This window comes from Microcaecilia unicolor, chromosome 1, assembly GCF_901765095.1.
Source record: "Microcaecilia unicolor chromosome 1, aMicUni1.1, whole genome shotgun sequence".
NCBI lineage: Eukaryota > Metazoa > Chordata > Amphibia > Gymnophiona > Siphonopidae > Microcaecilia > Microcaecilia unicolor.
Genome location: NC_044031.1, coordinates 630,361,863 through 630,387,650, shown reverse-complemented (window position 1 = coordinate 630,387,650; position 25,788 = coordinate 630,361,863). Strand labels below are relative to the sequence as shown.

General features: G+C 43.4%; 1 protein-coding gene across 1 annotated transcript in view; it reads right to left on the bottom strand.

Annotated features, from left to right (window-relative positions):
- Positions 1 to 25,788, bottom strand: part of LOC115460442 (NFX1-type zinc finger-containing protein 1-like) — a 119,001-nt gene that overhangs the window by 80,640 nt on the left and 12,573 nt on the right. The window contains exons 4-6 of the mRNA XM_030190213.1: positions 23,618 to 25,105; positions 20,388 to 20,738; positions 11,753 to 11,878 (exon numbers count right to left, since the gene is read on the bottom strand). Of these exons, the coding sequence (XP_030046073.1) occupies positions 11,753 to 11,878; positions 20,388 to 20,738; positions 23,618 to 25,105 (1,965 nt within the window). The remainder of the gene's footprint in view (positions 1 to 11,752; positions 11,879 to 20,387; positions 20,739 to 23,617; positions 25,106 to 25,788) is intronic.

Sequence of the window (25,788 nt, the reverse complement as noted above, 5' to 3'; positions counted from 1 at the left end):
TTCCTCCAGGAATTTGTCCAAACCTTTTTTAAACCCAGATGCACTAACCACTGTTACCACAAAGAGTTCCAGAGCTTAACTATTCGTTGAGTGAAAATATATTTCCTCCTATTTGTCTTAAAAGTATTTCCATGTAGCTTCCTTGAGTGTCCCCTAGTCACTGTACTTTTGGAATGAGTAAAAAATCGATTTACTTCTACTCGTTCTACACCATTCAGGATTTTGTAGACCTCAATCATATCTCCCCTCATCCGTCTCTTTTCCAAGCTGAAGAGCCCTAACCTCTTTAGCCTTTCCTCATAACAGAGGAGTTCCATCCCTTTATCATTTTGGTTGCTCTTCTTTGAACTTTTTCTAATTCCACTATATCTTTTTTGAGATATGACGACTAGAACTGAATGTAATACTCAAGGTGCGGATGCACCATGGAGCGATAAAAAAAGGCATTATAGTATTTTTGGTCTTATTCACCATCCTTTTCCTAATAATTCCTAGCATCCTGTTTGCATTTTTGGCCACTGCCGCCACACACTGATCAGAAGATTTCAGCGTATTCTCTACAATGACACCCAGATCATTTTCTTGAGTGCTGACCCCCATGGTGGACCCTAGCATCAGGTAACCATGATTCGGATTATTCCTTCCAATGTGCATCACTTTGCATTTGTCCACATTAAATTTCATCTGCCATTTGGATGCCCAGTCTTCCAATTTCCTAAGGTCTTCCTGTATATTTCACAGTTCGCACTTGTTTTAACAACTTTGAATAGTTTTGTATCATCTGCAAATTTGATCACATCACTCATTGTTCCAATTTACATATCATTTATAGATATGTTAAATAGCACCGGTCCCAGTAGAGATCCCTGTGGCATGCCACTGTTCACCCTCCTCCATTAAGAGAAATGACCATTTAACGCTACCCTCTGTTTTCTGTCCAATAACCAATTCCTAGTCCACACCAGAACCTTGCCTCCTATCCCATGACTCTTTAATTTTCTCAGGAGTCTTTCATGAGAAACTTTATCAAAAGCTTTCTGAAAATCTAGATACACTACATCAACCCGCTTACCTTTATCCACATGTTTATTCACGCCTTCAAAGAAATGAAGCAAATTAGTGGGGCAAGACTTCCCTCAGCTGAACCCATGCTGACTCTGTCCCATTAAACCATGTTTGTCTATGTGTTCTGTAATTTTATTCTTCATAATAGTTTCCACTATTTTGCCCGGCACTGACGTCAGGCTTACCGGTTTATAATTTCCCAGATCACACCTAGAACCCTTTTTAAAAATTGGCATCACATTGGCCACCCTCCAATCTTCAGGTACTACAGACAATTTTAACGACAGGTTACATATTACTAACAGCAGATCAGCAATTCCATGCTTTAATTCTTTGAGTATCCTTAGATGTATGCCATCCAGTCCTGGTGATTAACTACTCATTAATTTGTCAGTTTGGCTCAGTACATCTTCCAGGTTCAACGAGATTTCTTTCAGTTCCTCTGCATCAACACCCTTGAAAACTATTTGCGGTACAGGCAGATCTCTGACATCTTTTTCCGTAAAGACAGAAGAATTCATTCAGTTTTTCCATTGTCCTTGCCCTCCCTGAGCCCCCCTTTTGCTCCTTCATGGTCTAATGGTCCCACGGATTCCCTCGCAGGCTTTCTGCTTCTGATGTACCTGAAAAAGATGTTACTGGATTTTTAGCCTCTGCGGCAAGTTTCTCTTCATATTCTCTTTTAGCCTTCCTTATCAATGCTTTGCCTCTGACTTGCCAGTGCTTATATTGCTTCTTATTTTCTTTGTTTGGGTTCTTTTTCCATTCTTTGAAGGACAATCTTTTGGCTGTAATGGCCTCTTTTACTTCATCTTTTAACCAAGCTGGCTGACGATTTCTCTTCTTTCCACCTTTGCAAATATGTGGAATGCATCTGGACTGGGCTTCCAAGATGGTATTTTTGAATAACGTCCATGCCTGATGTGGAGGGGCATAATCGAATGGGGATGACCATCTCTAAGGGCGCCCGTCTTTTGTTTCGATAATATGGTCGGAGACGCCCAAATCTCAACATTTAGGTTGACCTTAGAGATGGTCGACCTAAATGTTGAGATGGTCGTCCCCAGTTTTCGGCGATAATGGAAACTGAGGACGCCCATCTCAAAAAAGACCAAATCCATGCCATTTGGTAGTGGGAGGAGCCAGCATTCATAGTGCACTGGTCCCCCTGACATGCCAGGATACCAATTGGGCACCCTAGGGGGCACTGCAGTGGACTTCAAAAATTGCTCCCAGGTGCATAGCTCTCTTACCTTGTGTCCTGAGCCCCCCAACCCCCCCCCCCAAAACCCCAAACCCACAACTGTACACTACTACCATAGCCCTTATGGGTGAAGGGGGGCACCTACATGTGGGTACAATGGATTTCTGGTGGGTTTTGGAGGGCTCACATTTACCACCACAAGTGTAACAGGTAGGGGGGGAATGGGCCTGGGTCCACCTGCCTGAAGTACACTGCACCCACTACAACTGCTCCATGTACCTGCATACTGCTGCAATGGACCTGAGTATGGCATTTGAGGCTGGCATAGAGGCTGGCAAAAAAGTAGTTTTACACTTTTTTATGGTGGGAGGGGATTAGTGACCACTGGGGGAGTAAGGGGAGGTGATCCCTGTTTCCCTCCAATGGTCATCTGGTCCGTTCGGGCAGTTCTTTGATGCTTGGTCGTGAAAAAAAATGGACCAAGTAAAGTCGGCCAAGTGTTCGTCAGGGACGCCCTTCTTTTTTCCATTATCGGCCGAGGACGCCCATCTCCTAATCACGCCCCAGTCCCGCCTTCACTACACTGCCGACACACCCCTGTGAACTTTGGTCGTCCCCGCGATGGAAAGCAGTTGAGGACGCCCAAAATCGGCTTTTGATTATGCCGATTTGGGCAACCTTACGAGAAGGACGCCCATCTCCCAATTTGTGTCGGAAGATGGGCGCCCTTCTCTTTCAAAAATTCACCTGTTAGTGTCCTATCCTTTTCAGCCGATCCTTTTACTTTCTTTTCAACCATTTTCCTAATTATATTATAGTCGCCCTTTCGAAAATTAAATGCAGCTACAGTAGATTTTTTTTGCGGGTTCATCTCAGATAGTAGCTCAAACTTGATCATGCTATGATCACTGTTTCCCAGGGGACCCAACGGCACCTCTCAGACTATTCCCTGCATGCCACCAAGGACCAGATCCAAAATGACTTCCCTTCTCGTCGGTTCCTGGACCAGTTGCTCCAAGAAGCAGTTGTTTATTACATCTAGAAATTTTCTCTCCCTGTCACTCTCTGATGTCATTTATCCAGTCAATATTGGGATAATTGAAATCACCCATTATTATAGTGCTGACCAATTTACCAGCTTTCCTAATCTCTGTAAACATTTCTTCACACGTCTGTTCGTTCTGTCGCAACAGACAGTAGTATAGCCCTACATGAATACTCCTTCCCTTCATACATGGAATTTCTATCCATAATGAATCCATGCTGCTATCTGTATCATGTGGAATGTTTATTTTATTTGACTCAATTCCCCCTTTAACATATAGTGCAACCCCCCCCCCCTCCAATTTGATCCTCTCAATCTTTGTGATACAATTTGTACCCTGTTAACACAGCGTCTCATTAATTGTCTATTATATCTATCTCATCATTTAGTGCTATATATTCTAACTCTCCCATCTTATTTTTTAGGCTTCTAGCATTTGTATACAGGCACTTCAAATTGTGTTTTTTCCTTGCATCTACAAGCTGCTTAGAAGTTAAAGGGGTTATTGTGCATCCTTTCTCCTGCTCTCTCATTAAGCACATCTTACTTTCAGCATTGTTGAAACCTCTCTACTGGGATTCCCTAAATGTCCTGTTTCAGTAATATCCTTCAAGGATACTCCACACCGAACCATGCGCTCCTGGGCGACTGTCGGCTTTTCTCCATCATTCTAGTTTAAAAGATGTTCTATCGCCTTTTTAAAAGTTAGCGCCAGCAGTCTTGTTCCATCCCGGTTAAAGTGGAGCCCATCCTTGGAAACAGTCTCCCCCTTTCCCAGAATGCCACTCAGTTCCTAACAAATCTAAATCCCTCATCCCTGCATCATCGTCTCAACCACACATTTGAGACTTTGGATCTCTGCGTGCCTTTTGGGTTCTGCCCGTGGAACATCTCTGAAAATGCAACCCTGGAGGATCTGGAGTTCGGCTTTCTACCTAACAGCCTAAAATTGACTTCCAGAACCTCTCTCCCACATTTTCCTATGTCATTGGTACCCACATGTACCAAGACAGCTGGCTCCTCCCAAGTACTATCTAAGATCCTGTGTTGGTGACGCGTGAGGTCTGCCACCTTCGCACCAGGCAGGCAAGTGACCAAGCGATCATCATGTCCACCAGTCACCCAGCTATCTATATGCCTAATGATCGAATCACCAACTACAACAGTTATTCTAACCCTTCCCGCCTGGGCATAAGTTCTTGGAGACATATCCTCGTTGTGAGAGGATAATACATCCCCTGGTGGGCAGGTCCTGGCTACAGGAGTACTTCCTACTTCACCAGGGTGATGCTCTCCTTCTAGGAGACCTCCCTCCTCCAAGGCAGCAGAGGGCTGCCAGATTGGAGGTGGGACTTCTCTACAACATCCCTGTAGGTCTCCTCTATGTTCCTCTCTGTCTCCCTCAGCTCCACCAAGTCTGCTACTCTACCCTCAAGAGAACAGACCTGTTCTCTGAGAGCTAGGAGCTCTTTGCATCGGGCACACACATATAACCACTCACCAACTGGGAGATAATCATACATGTGATGCTGGACTGCTGTTTCCATCTTAGTATTTTTGAGTTTTTCAATAATTTAAAACTTGCTAAGGTATTAAGGATATTAGCCTAATATAAAAAATGTTTTTAGTTTATATGGTAATTTGTGTGATTTATTTCTTGTTTTCTTCTTAGAAAGTAATGAAATGTAATTAAACTCTGTAAGAGCACTCCTTGCTTGTTATCCTAATTAGAATAATTGACTATAAATGAAGAGTTGTGTTAGGAGTGGACAACTGTTGGACAGGGTGAGTGGGATGAAGACTAAACTAGGTCCTGCTATGTCTGCTAAAGGCTATCTGTTAATTCTGTGGTACAAAGTTCAAGTTTTAAAACTGGGGAGAAAAGAGTATAGAGTTTAGTTGATAAAGTTTGCTTTTTTATATTTTTATTCTGCCTATCTATCACTAACCTACAATTCCTCCTTTAAACCCCAATCTTTAAGTTCCCAAAGCAAAATAATGTTCACTTACCAGAAAAATGTTCTCTTCTCTCAGAACTTCTCAGAAAGAAAGCTAAGTGGGACCAATCCTCTTTTTGTAGTTTTGAATCTAAGGGTGTTCTAGTTCCGGTATACTGTACTACTTCCCATACCCCATCCTTCTTTTTTTGTATGTTTCTGTTAGTCTTTACTATCAGTCATATGCAGGAATTTCTGGCTGATCAGAAGCTCTGATTAGATTCCCATTACTATGGCAGCCCAGTGTCTTGTTACACATAACTTTTCAGTTACGAGATGGTAAGGACCCAATGATGTATCTGCAGGACATATACAAGCCCTATGATTGGTGTAGGGGAGGAGAGAGGTGACAACGACATCATTAGTACTATAAAAATACCTGCAGGCAAAGAATTTCTTAGAATGAGCCTCTTGCAAGAGAGTTTTCTGTCCTGACTCAGGGTGTTGTCCTTGCTGAAGTGGCGAATTCTTCAGGAAATATTATTTTCCTTTGTTTGCTTTTGGTAATAACTATTTCTTTATAGCAGATAACTATTTACTTTTCTCTTTTCTCTATTTTATTTCCCTTCAGAATCAGTGATATTTCCTGTCAGTGGCTTTCTCTCTCTTTTTCTTTTTTTCTCTTTTCAACTGTTCTTTATAGAATTAGCCGGATTCTTTTTATAATTACCAAAGCTACTGATGTTAGATTTTGTAAGTTTGTTATTATTTTTCCACAACATATTACTGATCTCTGATCCTGTGCTGGTGAGTAATAAAGATTCCTTTTTTTCTACTTTGAGAATAGTATCCAAACCCAGTTAGTACAAGGGGACTGTTTCAAACAGACCCTTTAAAGCTAACTCAGTAATCAGATTGCCCTTAATAACCTCTGCAAATATTCTTCTTCCTGCACCTTAATTAACACCTAATTCAGGTCAGTAGCAGTGCTACCTCTCCAGCAACCAAAGAACAGAAAATAACTGTCATTTTGAACAAGATTTGAGCCTTCCTACTATCCTTTTTAAAGTTCTTTTGAATGTTTAGTTTCTACCTCTAGAAAAATTTTCAGTTTAAAACTATGGGAAAAGTGTCTTCTTCTAGAGAAAATTTCAGTTTAAAACTATGGGAAAAGGGTGGTACACTATCAGGCTTATTTTCGAAAGAGAAGGGCGCCCATCTTTTGACACAAATCGCAAGATGGGCATCCTCCTCAGAGGGTCATCCAAATCGGCATAATCAAAAGCCGATTTTGGGCGTCCTCAACTGCTTTCCGTCGCGGGGACGACCAAAGTTCATGGGGGCGTGTTGGAGGCACAGCAAAGGCGGGACTGGTGCATGCCTAACACATGGGCGTCCTCGAACGATAATGGAAAAAAGAAGGGCGTCCCTGACGAACACTTGGCAGTTCGACCTATCCAGCGCATTTGACATGGTAAACCACGATATTCTTACGAAACTACTGAACAAATTAGGAATCTGCGGAAACATCATTAAATTGATAAAAAGTTTCATCACCACCAGATCCTATCAAGTCAAATCAACCTCATCTGTATCAGATGCGTGGTCCTCACAATGCGGAGTCCCCCAAGGATCGCCTTTATCCCCAATCCTCTTCAATCTTATGATGATTCCTCTGGCTAAATCCCTATCCAAAGCTGGTCTAAACCCATTTATCTATGCAGATGATGTCACCATATTCATCCTCTTCCAATCCAACCTTGCAGAAATTTCTGAAAAAATAATCACTGGCATGAACATCTTAGCCTCCTGGGCCAATGCCTTCAAAATGAAATTGAATAAAGAAAAAACTCAATGCTTAATCCTCTCATCAAGACACACCACTGTACTCCCAACCACTCTGACCACCCCCGACGTTACAATCCCAATATCCGACAATCTAAAAATCCTGGGTGTAACGCTAGACAATCACCTAACTCTAGAAACTCACGCAAAAGCCATGACGAAGAAGATGTTCAACATGATGTGGGTACTGAAAAGAGTAAAAACATTCCTCCCCCAAACAACTTTCCGCAATCTGGTACAATCCACAGTACTCACCCACGCTGACTACTGCAACAGCATCTTCATTGGTTGCAAAGCCCAAATCCTGAAAAAACTCCACACCGCCCAAAACACGGCAGCCAGACTTATTTTTGGTAAATCACAATTTGAAAGTGCAACACCACTCAGTGAAAAACTCCACTGGCTCCCTATCAAAGAGCGAATAAACTTCAAAGTCCACAAATTGATCCACAAGATCCTCCTCCACGGAGAATCCTCAAGTTACATGACCAATCTAATCGACCTTCCAACCAGGAACGGGTCCAAATCTTCTCGAACATATCTCAATCTTCATCTCCCCAATTGCAAAGGTCTCAAATACAAAACCTACTACATATCCATCTTCTCCGTTATAGGCAGCCAACTCTGGAACCCATACCAAGATACATCCGAACAACCAACGAACATCTACCCTTCCAAAAGCTGCTGAAAACATACCACTTCAAACAAGCCTATCCAAATGACCCAACTTAATTCACGAACCTAAGCCACAGCACTAATATTAACCATAACTCATTCCTCCCCCCACCACATCTCTTCCTCTTATCCTTCTCTATACAATTGTGTTATCTACATGATACTTCCCATACATTGTGTTAGATTTTAGCAAAGCTTTTGACACGGTTCCCCACAGGAGGCTCTTAAATAAACTAGACGGGCTGAAGATAGGTCCTGAAGTGGTGAACTGGATTAGGAACTGGTTGACGGACAGACGACAGAGGGTGGTGGTAAATGGAGTTCGCTTGGAGGAGGGAAAGGTGAGTAGTGGAGTGCCTCAGGGAACGGTGCTGGGGCCGATTCTGTTCAATATATTTGTGAGTTGAATATATTGAAGATGTCAGGAAGTATTTTTTCATGGAGAGGGTTGTGGATGCTTGGAATGTCCTCCCGCGGGAGGTGGTGGAGATGAAAACGGTAACGGAATTCAAAGATGCGTGGGATATGCATAAAGGAATCCTGTGCAGTAGGAATGGATCCTCAGAAGCTTAGCCGAAATTGGGTGGCGGAGCAGGTGGGGGAAGAGAGGTTGGTGGTTGGGAGGCGAGGATAGTGGAGGGCAGACTTATACGGTCTGTGCCAGAGCCAGTGATGGGAGGCGGGACTGGTGGTTGGGAGGCGGGAAATACTGCTGGGCAGACTTGTACGGTTTGTGTCCTGAAAAAGGCAGGTACAAATCAAGGTAAGGTATACATATATGAGTTTATCTTGTTGGGCAGACTGGATGGACCATGCAGGTCTTTTTCTGCCGTCATCTACTATGTTATGTTACTATGTTATGACTTTACCTGGTCCTTTTTTTCTTACGACCAAGCCACAAAAATGTGCCCTAAATGACCAGATGACCACCGGAGGGAATCGGGGATGACCTCCCCTTACTTTCCAGTAACCCCCTGCCACCCTCCAAAAATTTTTTTGTAAATATTTTTTCCAGCCTCTATGCCAGCCTCTATCATACCCAGCTCAATGACAGCAGTGTGCAGGTCCCTGGAGTAGTTTTAGTGGGTGCAGTGCACTTCAGGCAGGCGGACCCAGGCCCACCCCCACCCACACCTGTTGCACTTGTGGTGGTAAATGTGAGCCCTTCAAAACCCACCAGAAACCCACTGTACCCATATGTAGGTGCCCCCCTTCACCCATAAAGGCTATGGTAGTGTTGTACAGTTGTGGGGAGTGGGTTTTGGCGGGCTCAGCACACAAGGTAAGGGAGCTATGCACCTGGGAGCAATTTCTGAAGTCCACTGCAGTGTCCCCTAGGGTGCCCGGTTGGTATCTTGGCATGTCAGGGGGACCAGTGCACTACAAATGCTGGCTCCTCCCATGACCAAAGGACTTGTATTTGGTCGTTTCTGAAATGGAAGTCCTCGGTTTCCATTATTGCCAAAAATCGGGGACGACCATCTCTAAGGTCGACCTAAATTTTGCAATTTGGGCATCCCCGACCGTATTATCGAAACGAAAGATGGACGCCCATCTTGTTTCAATAATACGGGTTTCCCCACCCCTTCACTGGGACGTCCTGCAAGGATGTCCTCAGGAAAACTTGGGCGCCCCTTTCAATTATGCCCCTCCACGGAAACTAGTTAATAATGCTTGCTTTTCTCTCTCTTTTTTTCCACTAAGACTAAACTAAGTCTGCTCTGCCTGCTAGCTATCTGTTAATGCTGTGGTACAAAGTTCAAGTTTTAAAACTAGGGGGAAAGGAGTAAGGAGATTAGTTGATAACATTTGCTTTTTTATATTTTTATTCTACCTATCACTAACCTACAATTCTCCTTTAAACCCCAATCTTTAAGTTCCCAAAGCACAAAGCAAAATAATGTTCACTTACCAGAGAAATGTCCTCTTCTCTCATAACTTCTCCCCATTTGTAAGCACTAAGTCTAGTATGGCCCCATCCCATGTGAATTCCATTACCAACTACTGGAAGAGTTCCCCCTGTAAAGAATCCAGGATCTCCCTACTTTTAAAAGACCCCACAGTAGGGATACCTATTAGTAGTACTTTTTCTTTCACAGATATATTTTGAATGTCTTCAATTAAATCTCTGTTCACTTCTTCTGTCTGTGAAGGAGGTCTGTATATCACACCAATGCTAATATATATGCCATTCCCTCTTTCCAGATTGGCCTACAGTGCCTTGTTCTTACCCATTAGGTCCTGCAGTTGTGCTGCTTTAATATTATGTTTAACATATAATGCCACTCTCCCTCCCTTTCTTCCTACTCTGTATTTGCTGAACAGATTGTAGCCAAGTATAACTCTATCCCAGCCATGGTTCTCTGTAAATCATGTCTCCATGATCACTACTAAACCCAAATCAGCCACTTCCATCACAGCCTCTAGATCCAAAACCTTATTTTCCATACTTCGGGCATTAGTATGTATTGTTTTCCAGACGTTGCCCCTTTTCCCCACATGTGTAGAGTTATTTAATGCTTCACTTACCTGGGGGCTTTGATTACCCTGCCCAACGATTCTAGTTTAAAGCTCTCTTCAGTAGATTAGCCAGTCTGCTACTAAAGACACTTTTTCCCTTCTTTGATAGATGGACATCATCTCTGCTCAGCAACCCTTGGAAAATCATCCTATGGTATAGGAAGCTGAAATGCTCTCGACACCATCCAAGCAGCCATGCATTCATCTCCAGGATGTGAGCAGCACAGGAGTCACAACTATAGCTCCATGTCAGGAGTAATGGAGCGAGTCAGTCCCGGTTTTACCTTACTATATGTCTGACATGACATGAACTCCAGTGAACTCCTAGGTGTACCCTCCCTTCCTTCCACCCCTCCATCACACTGGCATACTTTGATCCTGTTGGAGTATCCCCCCTCCCCAACTAGTGTCTAAACAACTTTACATTGCTTGATGAGAACTGTATCACAAGATATGTTGCTGAGGATGACAACCACTGGAGTCTGTAACAGCTCTCCGGTACTATGTAAGCCACATTGAGCCTACAAACAGGTGGGAAAATGTGGGATATAAATGTAACAAACAAATAAATAAAAACCAAGGAAGCTTGCTGAATAATGAAAAACTATTCATAAAAAAATGTTGTCTGCCATGAAATAGCTTGGAGTCATGGGATTATTTTAATGACTGAATTATTGCACATATGTAACAGGGATTCTCAATGTTACAGGAAGACCATATGTGTTTAATTCAGGACAGAATATGCTCTTGTCCCATTTATACAGTAAAAAGTCTTCAAAGAGATCTATCTGATGGCTATGGAGCCAGGCTCAGACAGGTTAAAAAAATGCTCATAACCAGGGAAAGTCTGAAACTCCCTGACATACAGTCTAAGGGAGTAGAGATACTGCTGAGCTGTTCTGCCTCAGAGAGCTGAGACCTCTGGGAAACAGTGCTGCTTTTTAGTGTGTGAGGGAGGTGTTGCTATTAAGTTGAGTTTTGTGGGGTAACAGCCCCAATAACCCTGAGAAACAGTTTCTTGGTGTGATCCAGTCAAGCTATCTTTGTACCCATTCCAGGCTATTTTGATAGGCACTTAAACAACTGAAGAAATAAACATATAAGGAGAGTATGAGCAGGACAGGAACAGGAAACTGATAGGCAAAGACAGTGTTGCATATGTAATAAGTGACAGATTTACAGACTGACCTTGATCACTGTTGACATGAAAACAATGCATGAGCGAGCAAGAGAGGTGGAGGCAGAGAGAGAGAGGGAACGAGACTGAACAAAAAATTACAGTTCTCGAATGACTTTGATCTTCGAGGCCTCCTTAGTGAATAGATCATGAAAGGCACGATTATGGAGAGAAACTGTGAAGTGTCCTCAATATGAAGCTGGTAGCAGAGATTGGACTGGGCTCTGAACCTACAGTGAGTATTGAGGGGAGTACCAGGAGCAGAGAAAAGCTAGCTCACACACCTTCTAGAAACTGGTCCAGGGCATGGTTTGTGTAGCACACCACCAGAATGGGGCTCTCTTTTTTCCTCCAGTGTATATGGTTTTTCAACAACGTCTCCACAATCTTTAGTCCAATGAAAGTTTTACCTGCAACAGAATCAGATCACATCAATTTATCTGACCACACACAATGGGTATGGAAATCACCATGAGTGCTCTCTCCTGTTTGCTTCACATCACACTTTCACTGCCACCCTCCATATCATGCATTGCTCCCTTCATTTTCTGCACTCCAAATGCATGATTCTAAACTTTATGGGACTGAAATTTAGCTGCTAAGCACTGTAATGGACTCATGTGGATCACTCATTTTGTCTACTCCATTAGAGGGTACACTCTGCTTCAGATCTCAAAGTAATTAACATAGTAACACAGTAAATGGTGGCTGAGGGGGGATATGATTGAGGTCTACAAAATCCTGAGTGGTGTACAACGAGTAGAAGTGAATTGATTTTTTTACTCTTTCAAAAAGTACAAAGACCAAAGAACACTCAATGAAGTTACATGGAAATACTTTTCAAACAAATAGGAGGAAATATTTTTTCACTCAAAGAATAGTTAAGCTCTGGAACTCGTTGCCGGAGGATGTAAATGTGGTTAGTGTATTTGGGTTTAAAAAAGGTTTGGGCAAGTTCCTGGAGTCCATAGTTTGTTAATGAGAAGGCCATGGGAGAAGCTACTGCTTGCCCAGGGATTGGTAGCATGGAATGTTGCTACTAATTGGGTTTCTGCCAGGTACTTATGACCTGGATTGGCCACTGTTGGAAGCAGGACACTGGGCTAGATGGACGGTCTGATCCATAGGAGCCAACTTTTCAAAATGATTGGGGATGCTGAAAATCTTTTTTTCTTTTTTTACAGGCAGTGCGTCTCTCCCCCCTCCCCCCCCAATCTTAAAATTCTGTCTACTGCAGTCTTCACCTGGGCAGTAGCAGCGCCACTTATAGGCTGCCTGCAACCTGCACAAGGACTTCTTCCCTGAACAGTCCCCCCCTAAGTCCCCCCGTACTGTGCAAATATAAGGAGATGCAAATTTCAAAAACTGACATATTTCAATCACTATACTATAGGTTAACAAATACAAATAAAACAAAAAATGGAAAATATGATATCATTTTAGTGGACTAAATACATTTTTTAATTAGCTTTCAAAGGCCAAAACCACTTTCCTCAGGTCAGGACAGTATACTGCTGTTATGGTATTCTGTTCTGACATAAGAAAGGAGGGTTTGGTCTCCAAACATTAGTCAAAAATGTATTAAAATTAGTCCAGTAAAGATATCACCTTACTTCCATTTTCTGTATTTATTAACACAGCTACCACACTACTTTATCCTAAACTAAAAATAAAATTCATTTTTCCTACCTTTGTGGTCTGGCCGTTTACTGTTTCTAATTGTTTTGGTCCCAGTCTCTTGTTTCTTCTTTCCTCGATCTTTAACTTTCCCCCCTTTCCATCCAGCGTCTACCCCCTCTCTCCCCCCTTTCCTTCCACCATCTGCCTCCTCTCTTCCTCCTTTCCATCCAGCATCTGCTCCCTCTCTCTTTCCTTTCCATCCAGCGTCTGCCCCCTCTCTTCCCTCTTTCCATCCAGCGTCTATTTTCTCCATCCATGTGTAGTTTTTTTCCTCTCTCCCCTGCCCTCCCATCCATACTACTACTACTACTTATCATTTCTATAGCGCTACAAGGCATACGCAGTGCTGTACACCATACACAAAAAGACAGTCCCTCCTCAAAGCGCTTACATTCTAGAACCAGATGCATCCATCATTCTGTGTTCACTGTAGTGCGGCACAGGTGAAGAGTAACCATACCACACATTTATACAGAACCCTGTCTGATTTTGCAGGGCACTTTCTCCACATATCATGTTCCAAGACATAAAGCAGCACTGAGGCTCTTTGAGGAGCAATAAATTCTGTGCTTTTTATTCTACATTTCATCCTATTCTCATTTGAGATTGTATTTCAAAGGAAACACTGTGCATATTTTACTATTTATGGATAGTTCCCTGGTGCAACCACCATTCTTCAAATTATGCTCAGAATACAATGTATTACTGTCTACTACAGAAAGCTCAGGAGCAGCTGGTTCCAATAGTAAACGAATAAGGCTTAACATACCACTCCTATTAAAAGTGCAGCACAAAGACACTAACTCTGCCCAAACTTCTGAACAGGCTACTTTTCAAAATGCAAAGTGATTTTTCTACATTCTCTGGCTGCAAGAACCATAAACTCTTCTTTAGCATTTCAATTACAATTTTAAAACAGAGAACAAAAAATGTTTTTCTTGCCATTGCACAATCTCCTTTTGGTTTCTCATCAGTTATGTGTAACAGCAGTTTAAGGTTCAAATGACATTTGACCTTTTTAAACATTTTAACAGCAGCCAGAGATAAAACAGAGCACCATTTAATCGGGAAAGACTCAGTGCTTGCAGTCTGTTTGAGGGGTGTAGGCAGGAGAAATTTATTATAAATATTAAGACAAATCATGGCCATTAACTGAAAAGAAAAAAATAACCCTAAACATGAGCCCTTAGGACACTTTAGTCTCACTTTCAAAAACATATTTTTCATGAAATAAGAGGACGACACAAATTAAACTTTTTTCTACCTCCTGTTAGTTTAAAATCTATTGCTTTGATTTACCTGACTGAAGGGCAGTAAAAGCAAAGCACACAGACTGCCTCTTGTCTTCTCTCCTTATCTCTCTCAGCCTCCCGCCCTTGTGTAAACAGGAAATTAGGGCGGGACGCTCAGAGAGGCTGCTGTTCAGGTAAAATCAGTTTTAAGTGCTGGCTGAGCTGCAGGAAAGCAAGGAGGGCAGGTTTCAAAATTTTGGGGGTGCTCAAGCACCCACAGCACCCATGGAGTCGGCGCCTATGGTCTGATCCAGTATTGCAATTCTTATGTTCTTATAAAGATCTGCAGGGTCCATCAGTCTGCCCAACAAGATGGCCAGAGCCTCTCTTGCCACTTTGTGAGGGGCCCCAGACACCCATGCTTAAACACTAGTTGTAAAATCTCCACCATGCCATCCATATAGGCAGCCAAAAATGGTGACATCTGGGTTATAAGCATACACCATCCCCCAAGTAATTCAACTTACTAGTCAATATGTCTTCCCCTTCCCCCTGAGCTGAACAGCACCCTCACTCAAAGCACGTAACAATAAAGTGATCTACAACACTGGAGTTGTCATTTGCGGGACACAGACTGTAGAAGTCTGTCCAGCATCGACCTTAGTTCCCCCATGCTGGATTTGGCTAATCTTCTTTTACTCTTTTGCCATTGCAGGACACAAATCATGTCTGTCCGGCTTCAGCCTTAGCTCCCTCTACTCTTGCCCAACATAGCACTTCAACAGCCATCTTGCATTTCCATCCTCTTTCTAGTTAGGCATCCCCTGTGTCTATCTCATGCATTTTTGAATTTGCTCACCATTTTTGATTCTATCACCTCTCTTGGAAGGGCATTCTATACATCTACTACCCTCTCTGCCAGGGCCGTAGTTTGACTGTTTCATTTGGGGGGGGCAGCAAAGGATGGGGTGGGGCATATTAGCATATTCATTTGTATATATATATATATATATGCAAATGAATATGCTAATATGAAGGAAGGGAGGGAGAAAGAGCTGGCTTTTTTGCGAATATTCCCAAAAAAGCCAGCTCTTTCTCCCTTCCTTCTTTCCTCCTTATCCAGAACTCCCTCTTCCTCTCCAGTAGTATTTCCCCACCCTCTTTCCCATACCATGCCAGTGCAGACCTTAGAAATTCATAAGCTCTATATGTAGATCCTTCAAGGGGTAGTGTGTCATGATTTAGGCTTTACACCCTTTCTGATGTTTTGGTGCCACTTCAGTAAGGCCAACATACAATCTCTCCACTGCAAAACACTATACACAAACTTGTGCAAAAACACACTCATAACTTTTCCAAACCCATAACAGCACTAATTCCAAGGACAGGATGAGCTACAACCTTATGCGTGGAAAGGCAACACTGTAATTACACCGGGCTCTAAAACACAAAACAAAAAGGGCTGCAAATACTACACACTAGCAGAATACTGCACCTTGATCACACATGAAAAACACATGACACAACAGATATGACACAAGTATTCATTCCATGTCAAGTGGTCTGATTTCAAAGAAGTGCCCTGCTCGACCGTCATGGATTTCGATGAAATTTTCTGTGAACATTCATACATGTCCCCAATAAACATTGGTAAAGTTCGCCGATGCAATACTTGCTGAGATATAGTAATCTGTTTGACCTCATACTGCAGCCTTCTATGGTATGACTCCGAGATTTCGGAAACTTTGAGACACTGTATCGCTGGCAATATTTTGTTGAGAGAAACAAAACTTGACCATCTTGTACAACTTTTTGCGCTCTATTAAACAAACTAATAAAAAAATCTTCATGAGCGATTTTCATGAAGAAAATTTGGAGCAAACTTGGTCCGAAAAATTTGCGGCTTGAAAAAATTGTAAAGTTTGGCTTTTTATATCTCTGGAATTAAAGGTGTGATAAACATGAAACTTTGCACACATCAACTTATCAACACAAGGTTTTTGAATATAAAATTTCATTCTCCTAATATTTTCCATTAGTTCACAAATTGAGCGTAAATTTGATGATTTTTGCAAAAATGCCAAAAATAGGGTATTTCACTTTTACAAAAAAGAACTTCTGGAAACTCTTTTTAATCATTTTCATTAGAAAGAGCATGTTTCAAACCCCTTAAAAAAGTAGGGTTCGTTTTTCATCGCTGGCATATAAGGCCCTAGAAATAGGGACAAAATTGAGGACGTTGCTATCGCACACTGCTATCGCAACATCACATGCATTCTATTATTTTTCATGTTGTTTGTTTTATACAGACATTATTAGTACCTAAATTGCGTTGGTCCATGGTGACATTGTCACTACCAGTTCAGGAACTTGAACCAGTAACACATCTGAAAGAATGTGGAATACCACGACAGGGAGTAGGGTGGTCCCTCCTCAAGTTATCAGATTAGTAGATCCCACACTGTGTTAAAATCACACACCCCCACACTAGCAAAGGCATCTGATCATAGGGCAAGAGGTGGTACCATACATACATAGTAACATAGTAGATGACGGCAGAAAAAGACCTGCAAAGTCCATCCAGTCTGCCCAACAAGATAAACTCATGTGTAAGAGAGATTTGTAGAAGACCTGACTAAACTGATTCAGGGCATATACATTACAGAAGACAATACATTGTCTTTGCATAGTAGCCTTGCAGATGACTACCCAACCCTCCCCATCTACATATAGCTGCTGGCAGTGATCTAAGACCCCCCTGTGGAAGAGAACCCCCATCCCCCTTTTTTTGTTAATAGCAGGGGAAGACACACAGTTCACCACCTACCATCGCTTCAATTTAGCATGTTCAGCTTCTGAGATGTGTTTCTTGTAGCAGTGCAATGTCTACACGGCACTGCTGCAAAGCTTGCAGTATTTTAGATCTTTTAATGGGGGAGGGAATACCTCCCACATTCCATGTGACAATCTTTACTATTAGGTCACTTCTGTTCCCAGGGTGTATCCCAGAGAGTAATTATGTATGAGAGTTGGAATGGGCTGTCCCAGCCACAAGCCCAGACTACTATACAAAGCTACAAAGTGGCAATTCGCAGTACAGAATATGTCATAGAAATTCTTTATCCAACCTGCGAGTAAGGGTTTCCCCAATTCGTTCCCACTAGCCCTTTTCCTAAACCCACCCCCTCCCCTCCTCTTCTCCCAGAAATATTCTATACCCCATACCCCCAATAGAAAGAACCAAAGGCCCCACATAAGAGACCAATCACATTTCAACGCACATCCACCCCGACACATTCAACCTCCCACTGTGAACACATCCATACCATCACACTCCAACTTTCATTCACTTAGTCAAACTCAGTCTGCTCTCCCATTCACATTCAAGCCCATTTTTCCCCAGTGTTCGTCATATAGCAAGAAGTGCTCCTGAGTCAATCAATAAAGATATGTAGAAAATGATGAAGAAAAGGCAAATTTGCTAAATAGATACTTTTGTTCTGTTTTCACAGAAGAAAATAATGGAGAAGGACCGAGATGGACTGACAAAAGTACATGTGAGAGTGGAGTGGATTTAGCACCGTTCACGGAAGAGCGTGTGTATGAACAACTAGGAAACCTAAAGGTGGACAAAGCCATGGGACCGGACGGGATCCACCCCAAAATATTGAGGGAGCTCAGAGAGGTTCTGGCTGGTCCTCTTAAAGATTTGTTTAATAAATCCTTGGAGACGGGAGAGGTTCCGTGCGATTGGAGAACGGCGGAGGTGGTCCCTCTTCACAAAAGTGGTGATAGGGAAGAAGCTGGAAACTACAGGCCGGTAAGCCTCACTTCGGTTATTGGAAAAGTAATGGAAGCCATGCTAAAGGACAGGATAGTGAATTTCCTGGAAGCCAATAAGTTGCAAGATCCGAAACAACATGGTTTTACCAAAGGGAAATCGTGTCAAACAAATCTCATTGAATTCTTTGACTGGGTGACTGGAGAATTGAATCAAGGACGTGCTATGGACGTAATCAACTTAAATTTCAGCAAAGCTTTTGACACGTTTCCCCACAGGAGGCTCTTGAATAAACTGGACAGGCTGAAGATAGGACCTGAAGTGGTGAACTGGATTAGGAACTGGTTGACGGACAGAAACCAGAGGGTGGTGGTGAATGGAATTCGCTCGGAGGAAGGGAAGGTGAGTAGTGGAGTGCCTCAGGGATCGGTGCTGGGACCGATTCTGTTCAATATATTTGTGAGTGACATTGCTGAAGGGTTAGAAGGTAAAGTTTGCCTTTTTGCGGATGATACTAAGATTTGTAACAGAGTGGACACCAGGGAGGGAGTGGAAAACATGAAAAAGGATCTGCGGAAACTAGAAGAATGGTCTAAGGTTTGGCAATTAAAATTCAATGCGAAGAAATGCAAAGTGATGCACTTAGGGAATAGAAATCCACGGGAGAAGTATGTGTTAGGCGGGGAGAGTCTGATAGTTACGGACGAGGAGAGGGATCTTGGGGTGATAGTATCTGAGGATCTGAAGGCGACGAAACAGTGTGACAAGGCGGTGGCCGTAGCCAGAAGGTTGCTAGGCTGTATAGAGAGAGGTATGACCAGCAGAAGAAAAGAGGTGTTGATGCCCCTGTAGAAGTCGTTGGTGAGGCCCCACCTGGAGTATTGTGTTCAGTTTTGGAGGCCGTACCTTGCGAAGGATGTTAAAAAAATGGAAGCGGTGCAAAGAAAAGCTACGAGAATGGTATGGGATTTGCGTTCCAAGACGTATGAGGACAGACTTGCGGACCTGAACATGTATACCCTGGAGGAAAACAGGGGTGATATGATACAGAAGTTCAAATATTTGAAAGGTATTAATCCGCAAACTAACCTTTTCCGGAGATGGGAGGGCGGTAGAACGAGAGAACATGATATGCGAGTGAAGGGGGGCAGACTCAAGAAAAATGTCAGGAAATATTTTTTCACGGAGAGTGGTAGATACTTGGAATGCCCTCCCGCGGGAGGTGGTGGAGATGAAAACGGCAGCGGAATTCAAGCATGCGTGGGATAAACATAAAGGAATCCTGTGCAGAAGGAATGGATCCTCAGAAGCTTAGCCGAGATTGGGAGGCAGGGCTGGTGTTTGGGTGGTGGGGCTAGTTCTGGGCAAGACTTCTACGGTCTGTGTCCTGAAAATGGCAGATACAAATCAAGGTAAGGTATACACAAGAAGTAGCACATATGAGTTTATCTTGTGGGGCAGACTAGATGGACCATGCAGGTCTTTTTCTGCCATCATCTACTATGTTACTATGTTACTATATAGCAAGAAGTGGTCCTGAGTCAATCAATAAAGATACAACAGCCGAGGTCCTCGCTCGTTGCTCAATACATGACAATAAGTCAGCAAGTAGCTTAGATCCTCTGTAATCAATGCCATCCACTATCATGTTGGTTGGATATGAATCGGAAAAGGAAGAAGAGAGAGGCCTCTGTCCAAGCATAGGAGCTCATGCTGAGAACGTCGTAGGATAATCCAATGTATCAGAATAAATGCAAGTATCCCAATAGAAATGTAGTGCATGAGGTTTGTTAAAAAAAAAAAAGTAAACCAAAGTGTTAGCATTGATTGCAGTTTATAAGCCACAGTCGTGAATAATAAGCCACAATTAGTACTAGGTGCCAGAAGACTTCCAATCAGCTGCCCTCTCTCAACAGAACGAGTACTCCTTCCCTGCGAAGAACATTCTGCTGGAAATCCAGCTTCAAGGGGTTCCCCCATCTTCAGCAACCCCCTCATCTCGATTAATCTGGTTCAGAAAGGCTTGCGCCTCAGGCACTGCATTAAAGAATAAAGTTGATGCCTTGTGTATAACTCTCAGTCTAGCAGGATATAATAGTGCAAATCGAATGTTTTTCATATGTAGACTGGAACAAATTGATGCAAAGGTCCATCTCTTTGCCACTACAGTGGCAGAACAGTCTTGGAAATATAAGGTTCTGGTGCCATTGTATGTTATGGCCTTACCTGCCTGAAGCGCCACCAAGATCCTCTTCTTGTGAGCAAAGTTTAGAAGGCGTAATATCACAGGCCTTGGCCGCATATTCGAAGGCTGATATAAACCAAGTCTGTGGGCCCTTTCTATGCGGAGGGGGCCCGAAGCTTCTAGCAGTTGTAATTCCTTAGTAAGCCAATGCTTCACTGTGCGGGCCAGTTCTCGTGTCCCCAGTGTTTCTGGAAGACCTATTAGTCTCAAATTATTACAGCGAGACCTATTCTCAAGGTCTTCGATTTTATTTTCCAAAGCTGCAATTTTCAACTGAAGCTGGGCCTGGGCAGCCGACACTCCTTGCATCTGATCTTCTAGGCGCTGGTGCACTGTTATAAGGCAACAATTTCTCTACTAAAATCATCCAGTTTAACTTCTACTCTTTCCAATTTAGCCTCAATCAGTTATAGTTTTTTTGCCAGCACGGCTTCCAGAGCCGCAGTCATTTTCGCGGTTATCTCCATCGCCCATGCCAAACTCACTGAAGAGGTAGACGGGCTGGTGGATGCCACCATCTTTTTGTCTGTGAGTGGTCCTCGATCCTTGTCCTTGCGAACCGATTTAGTTGCCATTCAAGAAACAAAACATCTCCAAACTTGGATCTCTGCTTCTCTAATAGGGTAGCTCCACCTGACGGTGAACTGCTCAAATTTTAAGCCGGTGAGGGGGTCAACTTATTGGGGTGAGTGTAGGAGAAGCTCAGATCAGCATCTCTCCCATAGCTTGGCATCACGTGATCTTCTCACAAGTGTGCTTTATTAATGACCCGACACGGGCCATGTCGGGTCATTAATAAAGCACACTGTGCTTTTTGAAAGAAAATATTTATTTTTATTTTGACTTATAAAACCATTTGGCCCTGACACATGCTGAAAACAGAATAATTCATTTGTGTATCTAAAATGTAAACTTCTACAAACAGATGAAGTGAATATGTGATTCCACGTGCATCAATGAAAGGAGAGTTTAATTTTTTTTTTTTATTTATCTTTTTTTTATTGAAGACAAGTTATCCTGCATGACATAAAAATACTAAGTGACAGTTATACACTCAAATATGTAAGTCCATATCATAACAGAAGTAAAGAACACCAACCATGTCCACAACTTAATACAAATATTAATAAATTCCCCTACCTCCCCAAACAACCCCCTACCACCCTTCTCTTCCCCCTTCCCCCCCAATTTACCAAATTCCCTCCCTCCCTTTACAAACCCTCCCCCTCCCTTTCCCTTTCCTTATGCATTGCCTGGGAACTATCATATGTTCAGCAACCTACTCCTGGCTGCTGGGGTCAGTGTGTCTAGCAATGGGTGCCAAATATCTAGAAACCGCAGACCAGGTCCAGAGTTAAAGTCATGCACCCCCATCCTTTCGACTCTCAACAGCAGGATCATACGAGTCCGCCACTGGGAATATGATGGGTAAACATAGGATACCCACTCTGACAGTATCACCTGCATAGCAACTATTATGGTTTTGTGCACAAAGGTTGTAAATCCTTTCGGTATTGGTCGGACAAGTACAGGGTGGCCCAGCAACAAACCTGGGTCATACTTCCATCTGGCCTGCCAAATATAAGATACATAATGTATTATCTGCTTCCAATAGCTGGCAATGCCTCTGCACCTCCAGAGCATATGCCCCAGAGAGGCTCCAGGCTCCTTACATTTGGGGCATTCCCCCCACGGAGAGATCCCCATATGGAAAGCCCTCCTAGGAGGAATGTACAGTCTGAGTGCCACTCTGTACTGAGTTTCCCAGTGCGAGACCATAGAAGTATGTCTCCTCATAGTCAAAACATGAGTTTTCAACTGTGATATTGTAAATTCCATCGGAATGTCCTGTTTCCACTGGGCTAACAATTTGGCATAATCAGGTTCTTGTACTGTGTCTCTAATGTGCCTGTGGTAAAAATTGAGCGGTACTTGCTGTTGTGCTGCTAAGGAAAATGCTGAGGCCAGTTCTTCCTGAACATCTTCCGCCAAATCCTCCCAAGGCAAGGACTGGATATAATGCTTTAACTGACTGTAGTGAAACTCGTCCGAAGGGGGCAGACCAAATTCCTCCTGAAGCTCCTGGAACGACTTTATCCGTCCTTCTGGAGAGACTACATGCAGTAAGTATATCATCCCTTTCCGCTTCCACCTTTGGAAAGCTGGATATAAAATGCCTGGTGGGAATGCAGGGTTTTCACAAATCGACAGGAACGGGGTAGTTTTTGCAGAGAATTGGTGCAACTTACAGACCCATTGCCATACAGCTTTCGCTGACCTCAGAATTCCTGTCGCTTGCAATATATATGGCAAGGGAGGCCCTGCCGTGTGTAGATAGTTACTAAAGTGTGTTTCAGGATACAAATGCATTTCTATGGAAGTGGCTGTATAGTCCTGGGATCCACGGAACCAGTCATTGATATGTCGCATTCCACTTGCCACTGTCATATACTTGATATTTAATAGTCCCAGGCCGCCGTACTCCACTGGAACACTTAATGCGTAATAAGACAGACGTGGCCTCTTCTTCTTCCATAAAAATTTTTGTACCATTTTTATCAGCTTCTGTTCATCAGATTTTTTTAGAAACAATGGGAGTGACTGAAATGTGTAGAGCCATCTAGGGGCCATAACCATTTAAACAGCGCAATCCTTCCCATCAGAGAAAGTGGCAACGGCCCCCAGGCCTCCAACTGTCTATTAGTGTCTCGCAATAATCTCTGTACATTTTGCACATATAGTTGTGATAAATCCCTAGTGATGGTGATTCCCAGGTATTTCAAGGAGGTCTGCGTCCATTGGATGGGGAAACTCCCCAGCCAGGTTATTGGTTCTTCTGACAACACTGGTAAGGCTATAGATTTATGTAAATTTAAACGAAACCCTGAGTATCTCCCATACTGCTCAATTAACCGCAGCAAATTTGGTAAAGTTTTAGCAGGCTCTCTCAAAATTACTAATAAATCATCTGCATAAGCTAGAATCCTAATATCTTTTCCTGCCAGACTAACCCCCTGGAGGTCTGGGGCTGAAGAGACCCTCCGCAGCAACGGTTCTAAAGACAATATAAATAACAAAGGGGACAAGGGACAACCCTGTCTCGTACCCCGGCTTATTTGGAACTCCGGCTCTCTGACTCCATTTACAAACACTCCTGCCTTGGGTTGACAATAAAGTGCTTGGACTGCATGTGTGAACCACCCCTCTATACCCATGGCAGCCAAGGTCTGGTGCATGAACTCCCACCCCACCTGGTCAAAAGCCTTTTCAGCATCTAGACTCAAGAGCAGGGTGGAGGCCCCAAGCTGCTGGCTGGCCGCCATAGCCATCAGAGTCTTCCTGATATTATGTACCGACTGACGGCCCCTAACAAACCCAACCTGCTCCTGACTTATCAGGGATGGGAGATATTCTGCCAAACGCTCAGCCATCAGCTTTGCCAATATTTTGGTATCAACATTTAGCAAAGAAATTGGTCGGTAAGATTCGACATTGTCCAAAGGCTTCCCTGGCTTGGGTATTAAGGTTATGAGCGCTGTGTTGGCATGCCTCGGAAATTCTTTTTTCCCCACCACCTCCTGATAATATTCCAGCAAGGATGCTAGGGCCTCCCCTGACAGAATTTTATAGTACTCCCCTGAAAATCCATCTGGGCCCGGGGCAGACCAAAGCTTCAACTTTTTAATCACACCCTGCAGTTCTAACATTGTTATCGGTTTGTTCAGGTTCTCCAATTGCTCCCCTGTTAGTCTTGGGAGCCCAATCTGGGTCAGGTATTCCTGCATTTTTTGTGCTGAGGGAGACACTCTGGATTTATATAATGTTTTAAAATACTCTGTAAAGGCCTGCCCGATCTTTCGACTATCTGTTATTATGTTCCCTTTTGCATCCCTCAATGCAGTCACTGTCCTTGGGGCTCCCGAGTTCCTAATCAGTCTACCTAACATTCTTCCTGCCCGGTTACCAAACCTCTGCAACTTATATTTGTAAAACAGGGCGGACTTCATCTCCTTTTCATGTAATAAGCTATTTAACGCTGCCTGGGTAGCTTTTAGATTCTCTAAGTTAACTGGTGTGGGATGGTGAAGATGTAATCTTTTGGCTTTTTGTAACTGGCGCTCCAAATTCAGGATGCCTGCCGCTTTCTTCCTATTTTTCATACTACAGTAGGCTATAATGGCACCCCGCAGGACCGCCTTCGAGGTCATCCAGAACAACTCAGGTTGATGAACTGCGTGCCAGTGATTGTCATCTATATAGTATTCCCAACTTTGCTGTACGTGTGCCCGGAATTGTAAATCTTGATGGAGGCCCACTGGGTATCTCCACCCCCTACCTCCCCCAGCTGCCGCAGAGTTAACAAGGTCTAACCACACCATAGCATGATCTGCTACTTCCTCAGGGCCTATAGATACCGCAGCTATTAGGTGGAATAAGGAGCGAGCACACAGAATATAGTCAATCCTGGCAAATGTGCCATGGGCCCTCGACCTGTGCGTGTAATCTTTTTCTCCAGGGTGGAGTATCCTCCACGTGTCTACCAGGTCGAGGGTCCTATTAAATGTCTGAAATTCCTTGGCCCGCACTCCTCTGTACTGAGAATCTTTTGCACTAGAGCAATCCTGCCTCGGGTCCAAGACCGCATTAAAGTCTCCCACTACAATCAAATCCCCACTATTACTCTGTAGGCACTTCCCAGCTAAGTTAGTAAGGAAGGCCGGATTATGATTGTTAGGCCCATAGAGGACCAATAGCAAAATGACTCTACCTGATAACCATATTTTTAGCAATATGTGGTCCCCCTGGGCCCCTTTGTCTATTACAGTTGCTTTGTATGGGAGCCCCTTTCGAAACAGCACCGCCACCCCTCCTTTACGACTCTGGGATGACGCCGCAAATACCTCCCCCACCCAATATTTGTGCAGCTTAGAGTGTTCTAAATCTGTGAGGCGCGTTTCCTGCAAACATGCAATATCAGCTCTGTGTCTCTTAAGGGCTGAAAGGATCTTAGATCTTTTGATTGGGGAGCTGATACCACCTACGTTCCAAGATATAATTCTAGTGGTCATCCCTGGAACCTTCCGCTCCCATTGACCCTACACTTCTGGTATGCTGCAGGGCCCTCCAGCCCCATATTCACCCTTTGCAGATACAACTCCAGCAGATTACTTTTTAATCCTGCATGATACTGCCCCCTACACTGTCGAAACGTCCCCCTAGTCCCATAGCAAATAGATATTCTCTCAGAGATCTTAAGCCCTTTACCCCAATCCCCCTCATTCCCCCCCCCCCAAAACTAACCCATTTGCCATATTCCCAAACCAAAACCGGGAATTAGCAAGGGAGCGCCTAACATGTCAAGAGCCCTCTACTCCTGCTTAC